This window comes from Oncorhynchus nerka, linkage group LG14 (genome assembly GCF_034236695.1).
Source record: "Oncorhynchus nerka isolate Pitt River linkage group LG14, Oner_Uvic_2.0, whole genome shotgun sequence".
Classification (NCBI taxonomy): domain Eukaryota; kingdom Metazoa; phylum Chordata; class Actinopteri; order Salmoniformes; family Salmonidae; genus Oncorhynchus; species Oncorhynchus nerka.
The window spans coordinates 44269694-44292497 of NC_088409.1; the positions used below are offsets into that span (position 1 = coordinate 44269694).

Sequence of the window (22804 nt, forward strand, 5' to 3'; positions counted from 1 at the left end):
TCCATTAGGTTTGTCAGAACAACAACAATCAACAAGAGTAATAAAAAACAAATGTATTTTCTTTAAAAAATAGCCCTCCCCAACAGAGTCCCCATACTATTACACCATACAGAGCCTAAATAAGTTGCTTCCATTTCCTTTCATTCAACCTATTGGGAAGTGCTATGACAAAGACTGTTCTTGATCAGTGGCTTTTATATTGCTTAGTCAGTGTGGAGCAGATTCGCTTGTGTCCTCATCATGATGCTTTTCCCAGAGTGAAGATAAGAACTGCATCTGGATCAGTGGCGTTGGGCTTACCCAAGCTGAATTTGAACACAGAGGGGCTTGGGGGGGGGACTAACCCCAACTGCAAAGGCCCCGCTACATTGGTGAGCCCAAATTCATTACAGGTTATATACAAATTACCTGGGACATGTGGGGTCAGTAAAATGGTGTACAAAAGCATTTTGATTGCGTAAATTCATAAACATGAATTCCCCCATATCATTCAATCTCTATCGTCATTCCCTTCCAACATAAAGCGGCTCTACAACCCATCAGACATGTTTGGAGGCGCTTGAAGGCCAAGAAGTGAAAGTCGTCAGACTACTTTTCGCATAGTACCTTGAGGATCCACTCTGACACTACTCAACACAATACAGAAAACAAAAAGCAGCCTTTCAGTTCACCGTTTACACAAAAGAGGCTATGACTGAAAGGCAGAAGTGAGCGTAATAAGCTCCTAGGAAAACTAAGGTGGCTCAGAATACCCAGTCATAATAAAAATGTGTTTCATGCATTTCATAAAGTCAGAAAGTGATCAGAAGTGAAGGCAGAGCATATTGAGTAAGTACCCCCCCAATAACCTGTGTAGCAAACCCCTATCTGTGTTGTCCATGCACACAGCGCACCAATGGGGAATCATACACTAGGCTGGGAGGAGGGGAGCTGAGGCAGAGGGTTGAGCGGGGTATTGATAGGGGGAAAATGGGTGGTGGTGTTTGAAGGAGGGGGGCAAGTATTCATGTGGGAGTTTTAAGGGGGCAAGTGCATGCGTGGAGGCGGCTCGGTACACACTCCGTAGGAGAATGTGACAGGGTGAGGAGGCATGAGTGTGCTTGTGTTGACGATGCTGTGGTCGATGTCTGTAGGTAGGACAAGCTATTTACAATATTTTTTAAAAAGAGACGCTGTGTGCGCGTACAGTATGTGTGTGTGTATGTCAACGTAGTGTTTTGGTGTGTACATCGTCTCCATTGACAGGTTGGAATGTGTACCTAGAATGTGTAGAATGATCATGTAGCCAAGGCCAAGTGCTAAAAGTGAGGGAGAAACACTTAAATCAATGTTCTCTGGCCCACGTCTTTTTGCAGCTTTCACACCTACAAAGCCAAGATGAAGACCTTGTATTGCTACTGTTACTCTATTGGTTCAGCAAGCTTAGAGAGGTTGTAGGTGTGAGAATATGTATTATGTAGGTAGGTAGGTGGGGGTGTGTGTAGGCCTGTGTGTGAAGCCTCAGGGAAGACAAATCTCCCCATTCTGAAGTAACATAAACCAATCAGGTAAAGAAAGTGCCTCGTAATTCCTCCGTAGAGTAAATGCATTCTGACACAAAAGATTATCTTCGTCCTGTTTACATAGGTGCCCATTTTCCACTGGTAAGCATCACATTAGGCTGGATAATAATAATAATAATGCTGGTTTAGGTGCATGGGGTGTGAGTATATTCAATACACTCAATGCAATGGTCCCTCTAACTTCTACATTGACCTCTCTCTACTGGCTAATTCTAAGAGGAGACTCCCAACCTGCACAGATGAAGTGAAGAAGCACTTAGTCTAATGTATCTACGACATGCTACACCTGCTCTTTCTATTTCCACAATTAAGAGCAGAGGGCTAGTCTCACACAGACATAAACACTTCATATAGGTGCAGGGTGAGCGGCGTTGACTACATGCTAATCTCTAAGTGCTAATGTACCATACGTCCCGTTGCGCGCATCAAGGCCATAACAAAAAAAAGGTTGAACGGCAACATAAGAATGGAGTTCATGATAAAAAGTTAACAATAATAAGTGTGTCCTTTTTGTCACCCTTCCCCCGTCCAGGGTTCCCATGACTCCTGTTGTACCAGGGGCTTGGAACAGAACACTGGCATCCGCCACGCGGATAGGTAAGAGGCAGCATTGTGGTGGCAGTCAAAAGTCTCGGGGCAGCTCAGCGCCCGTTTTCCTCCCCTCCGTATTGCATACATAGGAGTGTGGAAGGTCGCATACAATACAATAATACCCTCTTTTTGTTTTGAAGTCAACATAAAAACACAGTCCTGGTAAAGTAAATAAAAAATAAACATATAATATCAATAATGATAATAATAACCGTAGTGCAGGACGCTGCAGAGTCTGCCTGGGTTGATCAGGTGAGGGATGTATAGTTCTGGTACTGGGGTGGTTTGGCTGTGGTGGGTCAGTCATGAGAGGGTATGTGGAGTGTGTGGGTGGTCACAGCCATGGGGGGAGGAGGAAAGGTGGAAGGCTTCCTGTGGGCTCCCAGGCCCCTCACCGAGGGATGGTGAGTCTTAAGGACAGTGGTGGTGGCGGTGGTGTTCAGGCGAAGTACATGGTCCTCAGCGTGTCGTGGTGAATCTGCACCGCCTTGGCCAGAGCCTGGGGGTCCCGACCGTTACTCTGACCAGAGACATGGCTCCCCTCCCCACTACAGTATGGACAGAAAGACACAGGACGCAATAAGTACCGAATAAGATCTGGAAATGTTATGGCGCTTACCCTTTTCCTTCATTTTAGGTTGAGGCAGAGCTGGATCTACAAAACCGATGGCATGGAACTTGAATTCATCTTAACATTAGACTACATTTGAAGTCAACATCTGACAACAGATTTAAGTGTAACGTCCCTCTAAATGTTAACTAGACCACCATGCTCACCTGTCATGCTCCTTGTCCACCAGATGGTAGCGGGCACGGAAGGCCACGAGGCGGGCATAGTAGGCTGGCGCGGGGATGGAGACGGAGCGGGTGCAGCGCACGTAGGTGTGGCACAGCTGGTAGGTGAGGATTTGCAGCTCGTCGGCGGTGAAACGATTGTCGTCCCACAGGACGTAGTAATGTGAGGGCCGACTAGTCCCCTGCAGAGAGGAAAGACCATTTCAACACTCAAGAGGGGGGGGGGGGGATTACTTGAAAACATGAATAACTAGTATTAGGGCCCTGTGTTTCACCTGGATTTTACATTTTTGTATAAAATTTCCATGTCAGATGGTCCAGCACCATCTTCTGACAATTGTTTAATCTTTGGTGTAATTCTCATTTCTGAATAAGGATTAAAATACAGAATAGAATCTTGCTATGTCACATGATTGTGCAAAACACAGGGCCCTAACTATATGTTTTTAAACCTGCTTTTTTAAAGTTTTCATACGCACTGTTTTAACTTACATTCATTGTTATGTATCGTGTAAATATATGCATGTTGTTTTGTTAGAGATGTAAATCTCAATGTGATTTCTATGGTTAAATAAATAAAAGTAAACTAATTAAAATCGCCATGGAGCCACAAAGGAGCGTTAAAGAGCTGCATGTGACTCCAGAGCCAGGAGGTTTAGAATGGCTCAGGTTAGACAAACACAGCTGGACAGCCGCAGGAAGCACCTCCCCACTCACCTGTATACCCGCGTGACTGCAAAGGTAGAAGTCAAACTCAAATGGGTGAGTGATGCTGGTGTCCACTGTGGTCCCTGCAGGAATGTTACCACTCTTCCCGATCTACAGAAAAAGGAAAGACAATACAGGACCAGAATTTTAAAATCCAAACGCTAACATTACAACCGCAGACCACCTCAAATAAGCTCACAGGCCGCATTTGGCCCGTGCGCCGATAGTTTGAGACCCCTGTTCTAGAGTGAAACCTATAAAGCATGATACAGTTATGGTTAGAATAGCTCTGACTGTTGACTCACTCTCTCAGATTTGTCGGCACAGAAGAGGCGTGTGTGGTGGCGCTTCTGGACCACGATGTAGGTGATACCAGGCTGGTAGTCCTTCTCCAGCTTGATGCACGCATCCCTGATGGCCAGAAGCTCGTAGTGGAGTATCTATGCAGAAAAATAAAATATTTACTCGTTATCTGTCCAACTGACATCTTTAGAGGTAGTTGCATTGCTCACCTCTTTCTGTAACTCTTCCCAGTATTGTGCATTATTGTCACATGCTATATAATATCAAATCATACTTAATCAGAGATTAACTATGTACCATTATTTAACTGCTATAAACTACTAGGCCTATTGGTCAAAGTGCTGGGGAAAAAATATAGTGAGCTGGCCAATCCAACTCTGTCACTTATAAATAATGAAAAATTGATCCCCATCTCTATTGATAACTATTTTTGCCCCTAATGACAGAGACCAGTAAGTACCTGCGGCAGTTGCCCCTCAGGCACTCCGTCCCTGTAGAAGATGATCCTGGTGGGCTTGAAGCGGGTCGACTTGTAGAACTGGATCAGCAGCTCTCGGACCATGTAAGAAAGGTCTTCGATAATCTCTTGCCTGGGCCTCTGGACCCGGACTGTGGCACAGTACCTGCTGGGGTGGGCGTCCATACTGCCGACCACCTGGAGAGAGTGAGGGAGAGAAAGAACAGAGAGAGGGGTGAGAATAAGATAGAAATGAGGGGACTAACCATACAGACAGAGACTAGGACCTGTATTCAGAAAGCGTATAAAAGTGATGCTCCATCATCTGGTCCTCCTGTCCACGTAATCTTATTCACGATTAGCCAAAAGGCAACTGATCCTAAATCAGCACTACTACTCTGAGACTCGTTGTCAATCCAGGCCCAAAACTCAGAAACCACTCCTAAAAAGCAAAAGCTTTGGAAATACAGAGATGAGCTGAAAAACAAAGACCAGATAGACAACCCAAAACATCCATATTTAATTCAGTGTTCTATGATTCACCTCTTGCTAATGATACAATGTGAGCACTAGCATCCTCTAGAGGCACAGGATAGGCAGTGTGGGGAGCTCTGGATCGTCAGCATCTATAACAGTAACCTTGTAGCCTTACGGCTTGTTATTGTGAGAAAAATGGTCATCCTTCCTGACCACCTCTATAAGCTCACACACACACACACACACACACACACACACACACACACACACACACACACACACACACACACACACACACACACACACACACACACACACAGAAGCACATACAGACGCACACAGAGGGCTGTGTGACTCAACAGCCGGCCATGATTGCTTGGCAACTACACAGCCAACCACAGCCAGGCCTGGGTTGTGGGACAGTGAGGATCGGGGTGACGTCATTTCCTCCCTGTCAGTGAGTCAGCACTGAGCCACTCTCTTCCCCTTCTCCACCTCTTCTTTGTTTCCTCATCTCTCCCTCTTAAAATATGATGTACTCTTAATACATAATAATTTGTGTTAACATGGTGTAGTGGTAGTATTGTAGAAGCAGCCTTACAGCGGTAATGGAGGGCTTCTTCCCATCTCCAGCAGGGGGGTGTGTTACATCGGCCCCCAGGAAGATGACAGGCTCCTGAAACACTGCTGACCTGTGAGACAGGAAGGGAGAAGGGACCAATTCAGTCAAACTCACAGGAGTTTGTCTGATTTTAAAGAGTGCTCATATACATAAATGGGTTTCCATCCAGAGCACATTCAGACCAAGGTCGTATCCATTAGGTCCCAAACAGAACAAAACGGACTGAAAAAGGAAGGGACTTTGTGTGCCGTAAACGAACCCACCCAACCGAGTGGAGAGAGTTGGTGAAAGTTTACCGTTGGTGAGGCACCAGGATATTGTTGATTCCCCCCAGCTTGACATTGATCTTGAGGCAGAGGTTGGAGAGGGTCTGGGGGGACGTCTTCACCACGTTCTTCACCTGGACACACTGAGTGGCCATTCCTAGGAGAGTATCTCCCACCCTCTTCACCTCCGCTACACAGGACCAGCAACAGGCAGAAATTAAGTACAGATCCATGACTGCTAAACTGAAGCTATTATAAACGGAGTACAAAACATTAAGAACACCTTCCTAATATCGAGTTGGCTAGATATCTTTGAGGGTGGACCATTCATGACACACACTTGAAAGTAACTGCAATGATGAGATCGATGTTCTTCTTCGTTTTATTATCTCGCTGTCATACGGTGTTCAACAGTGTTCAACATTGTTCGATCTTGTCTCAAGAGGACCACAATGGAAATAAGTCTCAGACTTTGTGTGTTATCCTTGATTATTTTACTCATGTGCATGTATGGCTTTTTCAAGTTTGAGCTTTGTTTTTTGTTTTTAATGGTCAAATTAATAAAAAAAAATATAAAAAATAATGTGCTGAGTGGAAAACCCAGCAGCATTGCGGTTCTTGACACAAACCGGTGTGCCTGGCACCTACTACCATACATTCACACTGAATGGTACACATACACAATTGATGTCTCAATTGTCTCAAGGCTTAAACATCCTTCTTTAACCAGTCTCCTCCCTTTCATCTACACTGATTTAAGAGGATTTAACAAGTGACATCAATATGGGATCATTGCTTTCACCTGGATTGACCTGGTCTGTCTATCATGGAAAGACCAGGTGTACATTATGTTTTGTACACTCAGTGTATCATAGATGTCTCAGTTACTGCAATATGTCAAGGTAAAGATAATGCATTATACAAATTATATTTCTGTAAGGGTGGTGGTCAAGCAAGTTGAGTAAACTGATATTTTGGTTAAATAATTCGACCTTGTGTTGTAAGTGAATCATTCAGCATCTAGACAGGGTGCAGAGGAGGGCCTTGAGAATCATTTCCTGAGGTGGAGCAGTCCAACCACAGCTCCCCTCACTGCAGAGCAGGCGAGAGCAGGCTGCAGTGCATCTGGTGAAGGACATGCACACTCTTGACCATCCACTGAATGACTTGCTCCCTCCAAAAAGAGGTAACTGCACCACCAGGCTCCTGAGAAAAAGCCACGAACTGTCCTGTATAACTGCCCATACGAACCGCCTGCGAAACCCTCTGCTATCAGACTGTATAATAACTCTAGCTCTTAAATGGTTCTCCCAAAAATGTTTTTTTTTAAATCACATTTTAATATTTAAATTTCCATTATGAAAAATGCCCTGTCATTTTTTTCAATTGCTCAATATTCTATTTATGTCACGTATTATGTGTTATGTATTTTAAATGAGTGTTTTGCAATTATTAGTAATGTAAATTCTGCATTTCTTCAGTTTTATCTGTGAGCAAGAATAAACAAACACAAACTCAGCATGAATAAGGCCAATCTTACCGTAGACGGGGGTCTTTCCGGGCAGGATGACGATGATGAGCTGCAGTCCAGAGTAGGTGTTCTTCAGGTGCCTGAACATGGGCTCCACACTGTCGGCTCCCTGAGCGTATTTACAGAAACACGGCTGGCCCTGGATGGGCATCCCAGCATCCTTGGAGATCTTACGCAGCTGGTCTGTGAAGTTCCTGAGGAGAGTGGTGAAAATGTTTTGTTAGGAAAGAAACCTGGTTCACATGGTGGTTCTGTATGCTGAGCCCGGGGCTGTGTTGATTAAGCACCAAACAGAAGACAATGGACTGAAACAGGAATGTACTATCTGGACTTCTCCAACGAAATGGTCATTTCCAATTGCAAAATGTTTTAGAACGCTTCCCTGTAGTGTGCACTAATGAACAAGACCCATGCCACACCAAGTAAAGCTCTAAATGTAAAACAAATAACATTACTCTAACACACAAAACTACCTAGCAAAGCCAAGAACAGTACATATTTTATCTGTAGATAAATACTGTTGCACTCTGACAGGAATCTCTAATACGATGCCTGAAGATTTCCACTTCAGCCACCACTTCCCATACTACCCCCACTCCAAGCAGGGCACTTACTTGAGCACCTCCTCCCGACACTGTTTCTGGGGGGCGAAGCAGGCAATGGCCCACACCTTGATCTCAATGCCGTTGTAGAACTGCTTTCCCCTCATGTCCCACACCCCCTGGTTGGGCGTGGCAATGGCCCGGTTCTGTGAGGTGGAACAGGTGGGAGACAAAAGCTTCAGAACCAGATCAATGTCAGGGCTGTTTGCACTCTGTGAAATCCACATCTACCATAGTGGGGACTGACTTCTGATGCCAGAAGCCTGGTTTGATATAGAGTGGTGAGGAGGAACTCTGTGCACCCTTTGTGTCTGGAAGTAACTTAGTCATTCATTGTAGCCGTTGGTGCTCTGGAGAGTTGCTATTTTCTTGGGTTGTCTCGTGTCAATTAACTCGTGATGTTGCTGGATTACTCATAAAACTAATAAAGTCTGATTTAAGCAACAACAAAAATGTAGTCAATTTAAAAAAAGTTAAGGGTACAGGACTGTGTACATGGCCGTGTTGGCAAAATCACTACATATCCCATCAAGCAAAGCGGGGAGAGGCCGCCCCTTGTCACAGTTCCAAGACCCGTCAGAAACGTCCTGCTAAACCTACGTCAATGATGGTGGATCTCAAAACTGAACTTGGATCAGTGTTATGTAGCAATGATACTTCACCACAGCTTATTATGACAGATAGCGCGAACCAGTCATGACTATTCAACAAAACAAATCAGTTTCAGCTAATTTCTTAGTTACATGATTGTATAACTAGCAAAGGAGTTTTGAAGTTGAGGGTGCAGTATTTATGAAGTTTGGCAATGAGGACAAACTAGCATAGTTCAGCTAGCCAGCAGGATATAGCTGCTATAGATTCATTCAGGACATAAATTGCAGTTTTTATACCCTGGTATCAGGAAGCTGGCAGCAAAAAGTTTGATTAAGCAATTCAGAGACTAAAACGAATACATCAGATGACAAATATTTGAAAGCGAATCGATATACAATCACGAAATTAGCAGTAACTGACAATAGTAAAACAAAGCTTAAAACGAAGTTCGAGTGAACCTGAATCCAGAAAATGAATGGTGAAGTCCTCCTCACCACTCTATAGCCTACTGGTGAGTAGCTGTGTGGGCTACTCCTGATATATATATATATATATATTACACACACACAATCTGGAAACACACACACACACACAATCTGGACAGTAAATTGTGCTAAAGAAAACATAGCCCAATGCGAGTAGCAAATTAATTACTCCTCCATTTACTTTCCTGGACACATTTTTTTCTGCACCAAGTACACACAATTGAAAGGATGCTTAATGTGGCTGTACAATAAGTGCGATGTCTCTTACCCGTCCTCCATACTGTAGGATGGGGGCAGGCAGCACCCTTCCCGTCACCTCCGCCATCTCATCCTTCACCTTGATCCCAAACTCCTGGATGTACGGGTCCAGGTTAAAGTTGGCATTTTTCATCTGTGGATAGACGGGGACAACAGATAAGATATGTTATACATTCTCGCATGTCACATCCACACTGCTGTGCTGTCAATTCGCATCTAATCTGTGGAGAGAATATTAGGAAGTAATTTACTATGTATTGTCTTTTCCCTCAAGTCTAGTAGTAGTGTGTTAATCTGTGTTGGATGGTCTTGTGTTAAATTCATTAATGCCAATTCTCATGCTCATAGCTGGTAGTTTCGCATTGCAGCCTCCAGTCACCAGGCGGCGCCACTCACTCACCAGCCGGCTGATCTCCTCCTGTCTGTCAGGTGCAGAGCGAGCCGTGGCTTTGATCATAGTGGACGTCTGATTATCTGTCAGTTTCTTGATGCAGCGCTGCCCTGCTACTATGTTACAAACCTGCAGCGAAACAAAACCAAAAACCATTGAGCTTTTTATATAAGCAGGAATTTCCATCTCAAACAAATAAAGCAACTGGACTGGATTAAATGTATTCACTCTAGAAGAGTCAGCGGTCCCATATTTCTCACCTCCAGGGGCAGGTAGGTGTGCTTCTGCTCCTGACCAACCTGGAGGCAGGGCAGGTGGGGATACTTGAGCTGCAGATTGTACTTCTGCTTGAAGTACTGGGCCACCGTACATTCTACCGTCTGTCCGCTCTCAAGCTGCAGGGGAAACCTGGTAGGGAATGTGTAATAAAGACATCAAAACTGACTAACACAACAGCGACTCTAGTACCTCTAGAAAAGCGCTGGTGTCTTCACTAAATGCTAGAAAAAAAAGTGGATAATAAAAAAAAAACATCCATCCTTGTCATGGACCATATCTTTACTCAGAATCACAAAGACCAATATCCCAACTGACACCGATGATTTATGGGTCATGACTAGAGGCCGATCGATTAATCGGAATGGCCGATTAATTAGGGCCGATTTCAAGTTTTCATAACAATCGGTAATCGGGCATTTTTGGACACCGATCATGGCCGATTACATTGCACTCCACGAGGAGACTGCGTGGCAGGCTGACTACCTGTTATGCGAGTGCAGCAAGGAGCCAAGGTAAGGTGCTAGCTACATTAAACGTATCTTATAAAAAACAATCAATTATTGTTATCAATTAACATTATCACTAGTCAACTACACATGGTTGATGATATTACTAGTTTATCTAGCTTGTCCTGCGTTGCATATAATCGATGTGGTGCCTGTTAATTAATCATTGAATCACAGCCTACTTCGCCAAACGGGTGATTTAATAAGCGCATTCGCGAAAAAAAAGCACTGTAGTTGCACCAGTGTACCTAACCATAAACATCTTTCTTAAAATCAATACGCAAGTATATTTTTTTAAACCTGCATATTTAGTTAATATTGCCTGCTAACATTAATTTATTTTAACTAGGGAAATTGTGTCACTTCTCTTCGTTCTGTGGAACAGAGTCAGGGTATATGCAGCAGTTTGGGCCGCCTGGCTCGTTGCGAACTGTGAAGACTATTTCTTCCTAACAAAGACAGCCAACTTCGCCAAACGGTGGGTGATTTAACAAAAGCGCATTTGCGAAAAAAGCATAATCGCTGCAGGAATGTACCCAACCTTAAACATCAATGCCTTTCTTAAAATCAATACACAGAAGTATACATTTTTAAACCTGCATATTTAACTAAAAGACATTCATGTTAGCAGAAATTTTAAACTAGGGAAATTGTGTCACTTCTCTTGCGTTCATTGCACGCAGAGTCAGGGTATATGCAACAGTTTGGGCCGCCTGGCTCGTTGCTTACTACTTTACCAGAATTTTACGTAATTATAACATTAACATTAAAGGTTGTACAATGTAACAGGAATAGTTAGACTTATGGATGCCACCCATTAGATAAAATACGTAACGGTTCCGTATTTCACTGAAAGAATAAACATTTTATTTTCGAAATTATAGTTTCCAGATTTGACCATATTAATGACCAAAGGCTCGCATTTCTGTGTGTTATTATGTTAAAATTAAGTCTATGATTTGATATTTGACAGAGCAGTCTGACTGAGCGGTGGTAGGCAGCAGCAGGCTTGTAAGCATTCATTCAAACAGCACTTTCGTGTGTTTTCTAGCAGCTCTTCGCAATGCTTCAAGCTGGTGTAACCGATGTGAAATGGCTAGCAAGTTAGCGGGGTGCATGCTAATAGTTTTTCAAATGTCACTCGCTCTGAGACTTGGGAGTAGTTGTTCCCCTTGCTCTGCAAGGGCCGCAGCTTTTGTGGAGCGATGGGTAACGATGCTTCGAGGGTGGCTGTTGTCGATGTGTTCCTGGTTCGAGCCCAGGTTGGGGCAAGGAGAGGGACGGAAGCTATACTGTTACACTGGCAATACTAAAGTGCCTATAAGAACATCCAATAGTCAAAGGTATATGAAATACAAATAGTATAGAGAGAAATAGTCCTATAATTCCTATATAATTCCTATAATAACCTCAACCTAAAAGGAACTCATGTTCTGAGCAAGGAACCTAAAAGTTACCTTTTTTACATGGAGAAGAAAGTAAAAGTGCAATATGTGCCAACACTTTGTTTTTGCATTATTTAAACCAAATTGAACATGCTTCATTATTTGAGGCTAAATTGATTTGATTGATGTATTATATTAAGTTAAAATAAAAGTGTTCATTCAGTATTGTTCTAATTGTCATTATTATAAATAAATAAATAAAAATAGTCCGATTAATCGGTATCGGCTTTTTTTGGTCCTCCAATAATAGGTATCGGCGTTGAAAAATCATAGTCGGTCGACCTCTAGTCATGACTTTTATTGGAATTATCTCAGACATATCATCCAGCCAAAACATTCCTTCTCCGGGAAGCATCAGTAGGATCAACCATGTGACGCGACTCACGTCTGGTGGCTGGCGGGGCGTCGCGTGACGTTGCAGACGCGGTACTTCCTCTTCATCTGACCGCAGTGAGTCACCTCCACCTTCAGACCTGGTAACGCCCACCGACAGCAGGGCACAGACACACAAAGGTAAGAGCCAGCAGTAGTGACTGCACAGGGACAGACGTAGATGGGGAGAGGGTGGAGGAGAAGGGAAGGACAGAGTTCTCCCCATAGGCTGTGTGCACAGAAGCGCTGCCCTTACCAGTCTTTCACTTTTTACTCTTTACCGCCATCATGTGGACTTTCAAATGTATTTCTTTATGAAAATGTATAATGCTGCTTTCAATCACGCCGTTTTATAGAAATTCAGGAATGCAGAATTGAGGATAGAGTCAACAGAGAGGTGATAAGGATTGCTACTAACTGAAGATGAGCTTTACACTATGAAAACATTCTGGGGAGTGCCCTGGGGTAGAAAATAACAGGGGGCATGGTAGAGAGAAGGATGCATTAGGATGAATGTCAAAAGAAGGTGGAGAAAAGGAAATGGAGGAGTGAGTGAGTCAGTAAGAGAAGATAAGGAGTGAAGTGAGGGGTGGAGGAGTGGAGAGATTGAGGAAGGAGTGAGTGGGGAAGGAATGAGTGATGGGAGAAGGAGTGAGTGGGGAAGGAATGAGTGATGGGAGAAGGAGTGAGTGGGGAAGGAATGAGTGATGGGAGAAGGAGTGAGTGGGGAAGGAATGAGTGATGGGAGAAGGAGTGAGTGGGGAAGGAATGAGTGATGGGAGAAGGAGTGAGTGGGGAAGGAATGAGTGATGGGAGAAGGAGTGAGTGGGGAAGGAATGAGTGATGGGAGAAGGAGTGAGTGGGGAAGGAATGAGTGATGGGAGAAGGAGTGAGTGGGGAAGGGATGAGTAATGGGAGAAGGAGTGAGTGGGGAAGGGATGAGTAATGGGAGAAGGGATGAGTGATGGGAGAAGGAGTGAGTGGGGAAGGGATGAGTGATGGGAGAAGGAGTGAGTGGGGAAGGAATGAGTAATGGGAGAAGGAGTGAGTGAGGAAGGAAGGAGTGGTGAGATGAGTGGGGAGAGATGTGAGGGGATCGTCTGGGGGGGGGGGGGGGCATTGGTGAGAGGCAGGCGGCATGGCGTGTGGAAGGTACTCACTCACTGTTCAACGGCCCACCTTTGATCTCCTTGGTGAAGCGGACCCTCTGCGAGTCGGTCAGGGTCTTGGGCTGCTCGTCTATGTTGCGGATGTCCAGGACTTCGCACATGAACTCGATCACCGGCTGGGCTTTGTAGAAGGCCGTGGCAGACACTAGAGGGAGAAAGAGAGCAGTAAGTAATGCATTCAGTCAATGGAAGTGAAGTGCAGCGGAAACAGAAGTACAGTGGTATAGAATTATGTTATTCCTAATCATTGGGTTGTTTTTTATTTAACCAGGTAGGCAAGTTGAGAACAAGTTCTCATTTACAATTGCGACCTGGCCAAGATAAAGCAAAGCAGTTCGATACATACAACAACACAGAGTTACACATGGAGTAAAACAAACATATAGTCAATAATACAGTAGAAAAAGAAGTCTATATATGATATTAGCAAATGAGATGAGATAAGGGAGGTAAAGGCAAAAAAAAGGCCATGGTGGAGAAGTAAATATAATATAGCAAGTAAAACACTAGAATGGAAGATTTGCAGTGGAAGAATGTGCAAAGTAGAAATAAAAATAATGGGGTGCAAAGGAGCAAAATAAATAAATACAGTAGGGGAAGAGGTAGTTGTTTGGGCTAAATTATAGATGGGCTATGTACAGGTGCAGTAATCTGTGAACTGCTCTGACAGCTGGTGCTTAAAGCTAGTGAGGAAGATAAGTGTTTCCAGTTTCAGAGATTTTTGTAGTTCGTTCCAGTCATTGGCAGCAGAGAACTGGAAGGAGAGGTGGCCAAAGGAAGAATTGGTTTTGGGGGTGACCAGTGAGATATACCTGCTGGAGCGTGCTACAGGTGGGTGCTGCTATGGTGAATAGCGAGCTGAGATAAGGGGGGCTTTACCTAGCAGTTTCTTGTAGATGATCTGGAGGAGCCAGTGGGTTTGGCGGCAAGTATGAAGCGAGGGCCAGCCAACGAGAGCGTACAGGTCGCAGTGGTGGGTAGTATATGGGGCTTTGGTGACAAAACAGATGGCACTGTGATAGACTCCATCCAATTTATTGAGTAGGGTATTGGAGGCTATTTTGTAAATCACATCGCCGAAGTCGAGGATCAGTAGGATGGTCAGTTTTACGAGGGCATGTTTGGCAGCATGAGAGAAGGATGCTTTGTTGCAAAATATGAAGCCAATTCTAGATTTAATTTTGGATTGGAGATGCTTAATGTGAGTCTGGAATGAGAGTTTACAGTCTAACCAGACACCTAGGTATTTATAGTTGTCCACATATAAGTCATATAAGTCAAAACTGTCCCGAGTAGTGATGCTGGACGGGCAGGCGGGCAGGTGCGGGCAGCGATCGGTTGAAGAGCATGCATTTAGTTTTACTTGTATTTAAGAGCAGTTGGAGGCCACAGGAGAGTTGTATGGCATTGAAGCTTGTCTGGAGGGTTGTTAACAGTGTCCAAAAAAGGGCCAGAGGTATACAGAATGGTGTCGTCTGCGTAGAGGTGGATGTTGTGTTCGCTAGGGCATGCAAGTGAAAACATATAAGAAATTGTTTCAGAGGAAAAGGAAAATTAGTTTTCTTGTAGGACAAATCAACTTAGATCCTGTTTCGGTCTGTTTTCTTCCATTTGGTGACTAATGAACACAACCCAATACTATAGAATGAAGTCATTTCTAAGCATTGATCTGCAGTGAATTTGCACACAACACAAAACAGATGTTAAATCATAGACCACTGTGAATGTAACTTTAAGAGCATACCTAAGATGAGATGTTCATTCCATCATGTAGATGCAACTTTTTATGATCTGTGACTTCATACCCTCGAGTAGATCTTGCCTGGTGGGACTCAGGCGACTCACCATCAATATTTAGCATCATCTTCCACATGGCGGGGCGTACAGACTGGTGGAAACCAAACCACACTTCCCTCCCCCCACCCAGGGGATGGTAGTATCCTTCAGGTGGGGAGAAGAATGATCGTCCCACCGGAGTGTACCTAGATGACAAAAAAATGACGTTATGGAGAATGACTCATTTGAGTCTCAGCACCGCAGCATGATTCAATGTCCAGTAATTCTGTGTCACCTATAAGGCTTTGCAGACATAAGCCCAATAGAATGATTCAACAGCTTGTGTTTGTGATCTAATCAAGCCTCCAAGTCACTGTCTGATTATTAGATTTTGTTCATGGGACACCTTTACACAGTTCTCAGCTATCAGGCATCTGTTGTTATGTTCATCAACTCTAGAGATAAATATAATAGAATCTAAAACTAAATCGCTGTTCAACAAGTTTGACAGGAATGTCTTGCTAAAATAACAAATTATTCACACCTCAAGGCAAACATATGCCTTTCAATTAGTTTGAAGACAACATGCACACAGAGTGCTGTCCTGTGGCGTGTGTGTTGTTTGTGCATCATAGATCCTAGCTTTGAAATTAGCCACAAGCTTCTCTGCCCTTGCTTTCATAGTGTGTGTGTTTGCATGCGTGTGCGCGTGCCCTCCTACCCGTCTGTCCGCGTGTGTGTGTATACACGCACGTGTGTGCTTAGTGTACCGTACCTCATGGAGGCCAGGTGGCGCATGGCCACATCCAGGGCTTGGACAGAGTCCAGGGGTACCTGCAGGCGCCCGCTGACCAGCGTCTCCTGGAGCAGACGCCATGACACCGTGGCCAGAAAGCGGATAGACACCTTGAAGATACGATCCTTCCCCTCCCCGGGGATAGTCACCTCAAAGTCCACCTCAAGGGAGAAAGAGGAATGGAGGAGAGTTTAGGTGGAGGGGAGATGGGTTACAGGATACATCGATTGAAAGGATATAGACAGGAGTAGAACGGGACTTGCTGAAATGTACAGGACACACTTTCTCTCCCTTATGCCTACCTTCTCACTACCAATAGGAAGCGCTAGCACCGTATAGATATTCTTCTTGCCGTCGTACACCGGCTTCCTGTCGCCAAAGAGCTGGGGCTTGAAGTGCTGCACCATGTATTCCACCACTTCCCTGCAGGGGGCGACACAGAGTCAAACACACCAGGGTCACCATCATGGCCACCAGAGGTGACAAAACCACAAAAGACTACCATCTGTCAAGAAATGTAGTGCTCCAAATTAAACCCAACATCCTATCAGAAATCTGGATTTAGGATGGGTGTTTTCTGGGGAGCAAGGAAGACCCGATTCGATTGGTTGTGGATCAAGCAGGATACAGCTGGTGAGAAGTGATGTCTCATGGTCATGGGGGAATCCCTAGGACAAAGGAAGGTAGGGGAGGTAGTTGTGGGGCCACGGCACCTCTGAACACATGGTGCCTTGGCTTTCGTCTAAGTGTGGGGGGTAGAGTGGACGGGTTGAAAAGGAGAGGTCATGTTGGGTTGACCTTTCGCATGCCTGCATGGACGCTTTGTCTGAGAAAGACTCCTACTAAGTAAGAACGAAGCTCTAAGACGTGTGTTGGTGTGTGTGTATACTTCGTACACTTTCATCATCCAAAGTAAAAACTTCACATTTAACTCAGCTTCTCTGTTAAACAAGTAAATGAGAGCGAAAGAGAGAAGCTTCTCTTCTGGGACCAGTTTTTTGTTGGATATAAAAGAGCTGGAGTTACACTTTATGAGGTTGTACAACGGCTGAAAGAAATCCTCAGTCAAATCAATCAGAGGAAAGAAACGCAGGCAGCTCAATTGGCCAAACATTGAAAGCAATGTCTGGGGTTTAGAATATATTGGGCCAATGATGACCACCCTACAATGGGGATCTCTGGAAGACCGTTAGTCATGTCCTGGCTAGGTAATGGTGGACACTGGACTAGAGCGTCATAGTCATGGTGCACTAATGAACTGTGAGTCTCTCTCTGAATCACCTTGAGAAGTTGTTGGACCTCTGCAGACTAAAACTTCTACATAGTGTGGTCCTCCAAGTTCTGACTATGGCTCAGTTCTACAGTCCATATTCTGTGGTTCTTTAAAAAAAACATTGGGAAAATGTTAGCCATCAAGTGGACCACTGCATCACCTACAGTAGGGGACACCTGGGTGACAGGTGTCGAGTTGGGTAACCTCACTCCCCAGGCGATTGCCCACAGGGGATGAGGTCTGGCACATGAGACTATGTAGGGTGACACGTTACTCTACCTGTTGACCCGTCGGGGACACTTGTCAGGCTTGATGTCCACCTCGTAGTGGAACACGTCCATCTTGGGGATCTCCACCTCAAAGTAGTTGGCCAGCAGCTTGATGGGCTTGCCCACAGTGCCCATGCCCGGCCGGCGGGGTGCCTGGAACACCTGCTGCAGAGGTGGGGGGAAGGGCCCCATGGGCACTGGAGGGGCAGGGGTAGACATGGGCAATTTAGGGAAAGGGTGTCGGAAGTTTAGGCAAGGGCAGAAACGGTAGGGATGTGGGTATGGGAGATGAAATAAATGGAGTCATGAGGAAAGAAAAGTGAGCATGGGCATTGGATGACGGGCAGAGAGAGGGGTCATAAGTTGGATGACGGGCAGAGAGAGGGGTCATAAATTGGATGACGGGCAGAGAGAAGGGTCATAAGATGGATGACGGGCAGAGAGAGGGGTCATAAGTTGGATGACGGGCAGAGAGAGGGGTCATAAGTTGGATGACAGGCAGAGAGACGGGTCATAAGTTGGATGACGGGCAGAGAGACGGGTCATAAGTTGGATGACGAGTCAGAGGAAGAGACGGGAAGAAGTCGAGAGGAAGAAAAGGGCAACAGACGGACAGGAAGGAAAAGGTTGAGCGGCAAAATATGGGGATAATGAATGAAGGAATAGGGGTATGTGGAGAGAGAGAGAATAGCGGGAGAGAGGGGAGGAGGAACAAAGCGATTAGGGTGAGAGGAAGGAGGGTGTGAAGTAAAGAGAAGGGAATGAAGGGAGAGGGGTGGTTGGTGGTTCAATGATAATTAAAGGGTAAGAGAGAGAAAAAGAATACATTAGGGCGACGCTGGATACACCAAGCCAGACAGACAGAGAAAGATACAGACATCTCCTTAAACATGCAGGCAGGGTGAGAAACAGGTAGCGGAGGAGTAGGCTAGCCTCACAAGGGCTTCTAGTGTGATTTTGTATTGAAAATAATTATATGACCTCTGCCGACATAAGATGGAATGATCACAAATGTTGATCACAAATGCTAGTTAGCGACAGTAGCATAGGCATACAATCCAACGGTCACAGAAGACAACTAAAAGCCTGCATTTGAGATGTTTTCGTTTGACATGAATGCTACTGCTAGCCTCTTGTCAAACATCATTTGAAACTTTGTTATTGAGCGGAGTGAATACAATACACAAACTGCAGTGAGGAAAACAAGTATGAGAGGTGTATGACTTCAGATCGGCCTGGTAAAATGTGAGACTCCTGCCTTCCTCCCTGCCCGAGAGAAGGCCCGGCCCAGCCCAGCCCTGTCCAGACCATGTCTTAACCTCTGCTTCCCCAGAGAACAGCCCTCTCACAATCACAACAAAGACCCAGCTGCCCTCCTCCTCTATCACACAGATAGGGGGGCTGGGGAGAGAGAGCGAGCCCCCACTACCACACACAAACACAGGGGTCCCCCCCAACATTCCCAGGCTTACCATGGAGACTCCACAGCAACACTGGCATTGTCATGGAGATCAGGAAACCGGGAGGGGCAGTGGGTGGGTGGAGGGGTAGTGTGTGTGTGTGTGGACCTTGGCCTTTTTCATCCTGAAGCAGCGTTAGTTTTTCCACATTATGTCCGAACAGCCTCCTCCTCAGTCATTAATCTCGCTCACATGCGAGGCCTATAGCTGAGCGGCGAGCTTGTGGTTTAAAAGGCAAGCATTGGAAATCCTGTAGTCAAGCGTAGCAGTCAGTCAAGGATGTATACGCTCACTGGGCCTTGAAAAAGCAGCCAACTACGGACTGGCAAATCTGGCATGATAAACCACATAAGACTAGGAAGATTCTACTGAAGGTGTGTTTGTTACGCCTACGGCATAAGTCTCAACAGTCTTGACACCGAGTAGACTAAACACACTGACACACACGCACAATTGCAGACACACACACACACACACACACACAGCCCGCCCCACCCCAGTGTAGGCAGATGGTGAGAAGTGGAGCCAGGGCTCACACATCCCCAGACAATAGCAGTCTTTCCCTGGCACTGGGGCCCTTTCCATGTCAACTGTGTGTGTTTCTCCCTGGAGTCTGGTTTAGGCCAGGGTCCTTTTTCATTGAAACATGGAATTACACACACTATTCCCTGCTGACATCACTAGAGATGATCCCATGTCTAATAGCGATTTGGAATGGTGATATAGCTAAGAGTTAACCATGTATAGGTTTAAGTTTAAATAAATATTCAAATGCTGTCCTGAGGTACAGGTATAAAACATTCTAGTAGCTTAACTCTAGTCTTGAGGACAGGGTCTGTGTTAAATGGGGCATTGCAGTAAAACACGTGATTTTCCTGTGTTTTTTTATTTTTCCACAGGGAGGTTGAAAAGAAAAATACTGTGAAAATTATGATAATGCATTTTAGTATAAGAGCTGTTTGAAAAGACCGCCTGAAAATGTCAACTTGTTTGGCTGGGTGGGTTTTTTGGACTGCCTGGTGACATCACCAGATGGTATAAGCTAATAGGCCAATAACAAAGACAGTTTGTCATCTCTGCCAATAACAGTTATTTTTCAGGTTATACATCCTTCCAATTAGGCTCCTCCAATTAGGCCCCTCTCTCAGACAGTCCTAGCAAAAGTTTTGCTTGAGATATTACAATTTTCCAAGAAGATATGTTGGTTTATTTTTGACAATTTTAACTGAAAACCATCACAGTAAGGTACTTAATTGCTACGCAGACATGATTTGATATTGAGATAAAATGGCTGCATTGGACCTTTAAAGGAAAATACCACTCAAACTATATTTTGCTATTTGTTTCATTAATCCACTGTTGATACAGTCCCAAAATGTTTTGCATGTCATCAATCAAGTTTTCTAGATATAGAACTTTCAAAATACAGAAAGTGTCAAATTATGCTGTGTTTTGCATCATATGATGAACAGTGGACTAATGAAACAAATACCAAAATAAAGTGGATTTTTTTTTGCTGATTAACTGACTAATATGAATGTGTAAATGGTTTCCTATACAGGTTCAGTAAAATCCTACTAGTCCCATATCTGGAGGCCAGTCAGTCAACGTAGTTGTGTAAAGATACACAACAAAGAATATGTAGCTTTGGTCAGAGAAGAAGACTTCTGGAGATGGGTGGGTCTGGGGGGGGGGGTCATTAGCTGTTTGTCCCCTTCCCCCCCTCTAAAAACAAACAACTCCATACTTAAGTGTCAACACGCTGTCAAACGATTGGCCTACTCCATTTGAATGACAGTGAATTTTAGCTAACATAACTGTGCTTAACACTAACACCTGGGGACCAATTCCATTGGTCACTAAATCTTCTATGTTCGTGATCAACTTCAGACTTGGTTAGGGAGTCACTAAAAGATTTGATTATGCAGACTGGACTTCAGACCAGACTAAAACACAGCATCATATCACAGGTCATCATAATATTTACAATAGTATGGCTGTCTGCCCACTTTAAGTAACAGAAGTGAAACACCACATGCTTTTTGATATGCCATAACTTGCCTTTTCGTTAACTAACACTGACACTTAACTTCCCACCCCTACTAGCACAGACTAAGCTGATAACTACTTCATTGCGGAAAAATGTACTTACTATGACTAAGATGTGGATGTCCCACCTAGCTATTTTAAGATGAATACATAAACTGTAAGTCGCTCTGGATAAGTGTCTGCTAAATTACTAAAATGTAAATAACTCTAGCATTACCAAATATGAACATTAAATTGGAATGACCTTGATGTAAAAATGTTGACACAGGAGGTTCCATGGCGGTTTAATTTCTATAGCATGTACTAATCTAAATAATAATCACAATGTAAGGAGGTTGTCCCAATAGCTACTCATTTCAGTATTCAAAAACATAAATAATTGGGGTGTTCACATAGACATGAGTTAGTTCATTGTGGATTCATTTTGGTAGGGTGTGAAGAAATTCTATTTGGATCGGTGCACTTTTCCATCATTCCAAAAACGGTATGTTGAAGACAGACTGCCAAAACAGAGAGCCTGGTAATTTGGGGTGTGTGAGTGAGAGGGGTGCTGAGTAGTGAAGGCGGGCTTTACCTCGTGTCTCCACGCCAAAGATTCCCACGGCCCCCCTGCCCCCGCCCCTGACCCTGGACATTTTCAGTGCACCAAAAGACCCGTCTCTCCGTATGATAACTAATTTCGTATAGTCCACGAGCTATGGTTGAAAAATACCCACAGTCGTTGTGATGGACGGGTTTTTCAGCCAGCCAGCTAGCTAGCATAAGAGAATGCTGCACCAGATATTCAAAAAATATGAGCAATTGCATGTTACCATATGCTGCTATAGCTGAAGATACGCAAAAATTCCACCCTTGACAGAGAAGAGAGAGACATACCAGCGCCAGACGGTCCCGGCTCCATCCCATCCACTTAACCGCGCGGGCACTAGACAGTCCAGGGTTCTATGGCCACAGCGCCAGCCCTTCCAGGCTGGAAGAGTTGCAGACTTCCAGCCCCCTCCTCTCGGCGTGTAGTCTTCTCCGTACTCGCCAAACCCCCTTCCCTTCCAGTACCCCAGACACGCAGAGTTGTAACGACAAAAGCTGCCTGTCTGATGACCAGAGAATCGCTGTCTGAACAGCTCTTGTGCGATACCTTGCATCGGGTTTCTTTCCTCTCTTTACCTGGCCTGATAAGATTAACCGTGGCGCTATGGTTTCTTATCGGTCTGTTATGCTCCTGCTCACTGTTCAAGAACGAATCTCCAGTGGAACAAAAAAAGGGTCAGTCCCCCCCCTCCCCGAATTCTGAAACCTCTTCTTTGACTTTGAATGATGTTGCATTCTGTACACGAGTTGTTGTAGTCGCCCTCTACTGGAGGGCTGCTGTACGGGTTGTCTTGGCGTAGCAGCTGAGCTGTACATGGTTAGTGCTATCCGGAATTGTTGGCACGTCCCTACCCAATAAACGTTTCCTAAACTCGGTCCAGAGGACCTCAAGGGGTCTAAGTTTTGGGTTTTGCCTCAGCACTACGCAGATGATTCAAACAAACAAACGCTTGATGATTATTTGAATCAGCTGTGTAGTGTTAAGGGGAAAAAACTAAACGGGGTCCCCCGGACGGAGTTTGGGAAACCCCTAACCCTTACCTATTTTAAATTCCACTTCAGTAGGGACGTCCCAAGATCCCAGATAGCACTGAGTCCAATTTGAAACCTATCCAGTAAATGTTTAAATATCCTATTCGACCCACAGAACATCAATTTACCCGAACAACTTTCCTGTCAA

At 44.7% G+C, this 22804-nt stretch overlaps 1 protein-coding gene across 7 annotated transcripts; it reads right to left on the reverse strand.

Moving 5' to 3' along the window:
• Positions 1–38: 38 nt before the first annotated feature.
• On the reverse strand, positions 39–22803 carry LOC115141197 (protein argonaute-1). Of its 7 annotated transcripts, none has more exons than XM_029679927.2 (19): positions 21913–22024; positions 17538–17724; positions 16288–16408; positions 15965–16146; positions 15259–15395; positions 13424–13558; positions 12258–12345; positions 9903–10050; positions 9652–9771; positions 9262–9384; positions 7927–8060; positions 7322–7506; positions 5812–5971; positions 5495–5585; positions 4420–4614; positions 3962–4096; positions 3666–3767; positions 2931–3130; positions 39–2701 (listed from the first exon to the last, which is right to left on the reverse strand). In XM_029679927.2, exons 1-19 carry the CDS (start codon positions 21935–21937, stop codon positions 2593–2595), a joined length of 2577 nt encoding a protein of 858 aa, XP_029535787.2. In that variant the 5' UTR covers positions 21938–22024; the 3' UTR covers positions 39–2592. The 7 variants fall into 7 exon arrangements, with proteins under 7 accessions (XP_029535787.2, XP_064856194.1, XP_064856193.1 ...); XM_065000122.1 differs by having other exon boundaries at positions 7927–8090; XM_065000121.1 differs by having other exon boundaries at positions 7927–8090; positions 13409–13558.
• Position 22804: the final 1 nt, after the last annotated feature.

Excerpts from the sequence above, each read along its gene's own strand:
- LOC115141197 (XM_065000116.1), bottom strand. The coding sequence starts at position 22,178 with ATGCAAGGTATCGCACAAGAGCTGTTCAGACAGCGATTCTCTGGTCAT. Across the intron at positions 16,409-21,912 it reads GCCGGGACCGTCTGGCGCTG|GGAAGTGGTGGAATACATGG; the intron begins GTATGTCTCTCT and ends CGCCCCCTGCAG. Across the intron at positions 16,147-16,287 it reads TTCCTATTGGTAGTGAGAAG|GTGGACTTTGAGGTGACTAT; the intron begins GTAGGCATAAGG and ends TTCTCCCTTGAG.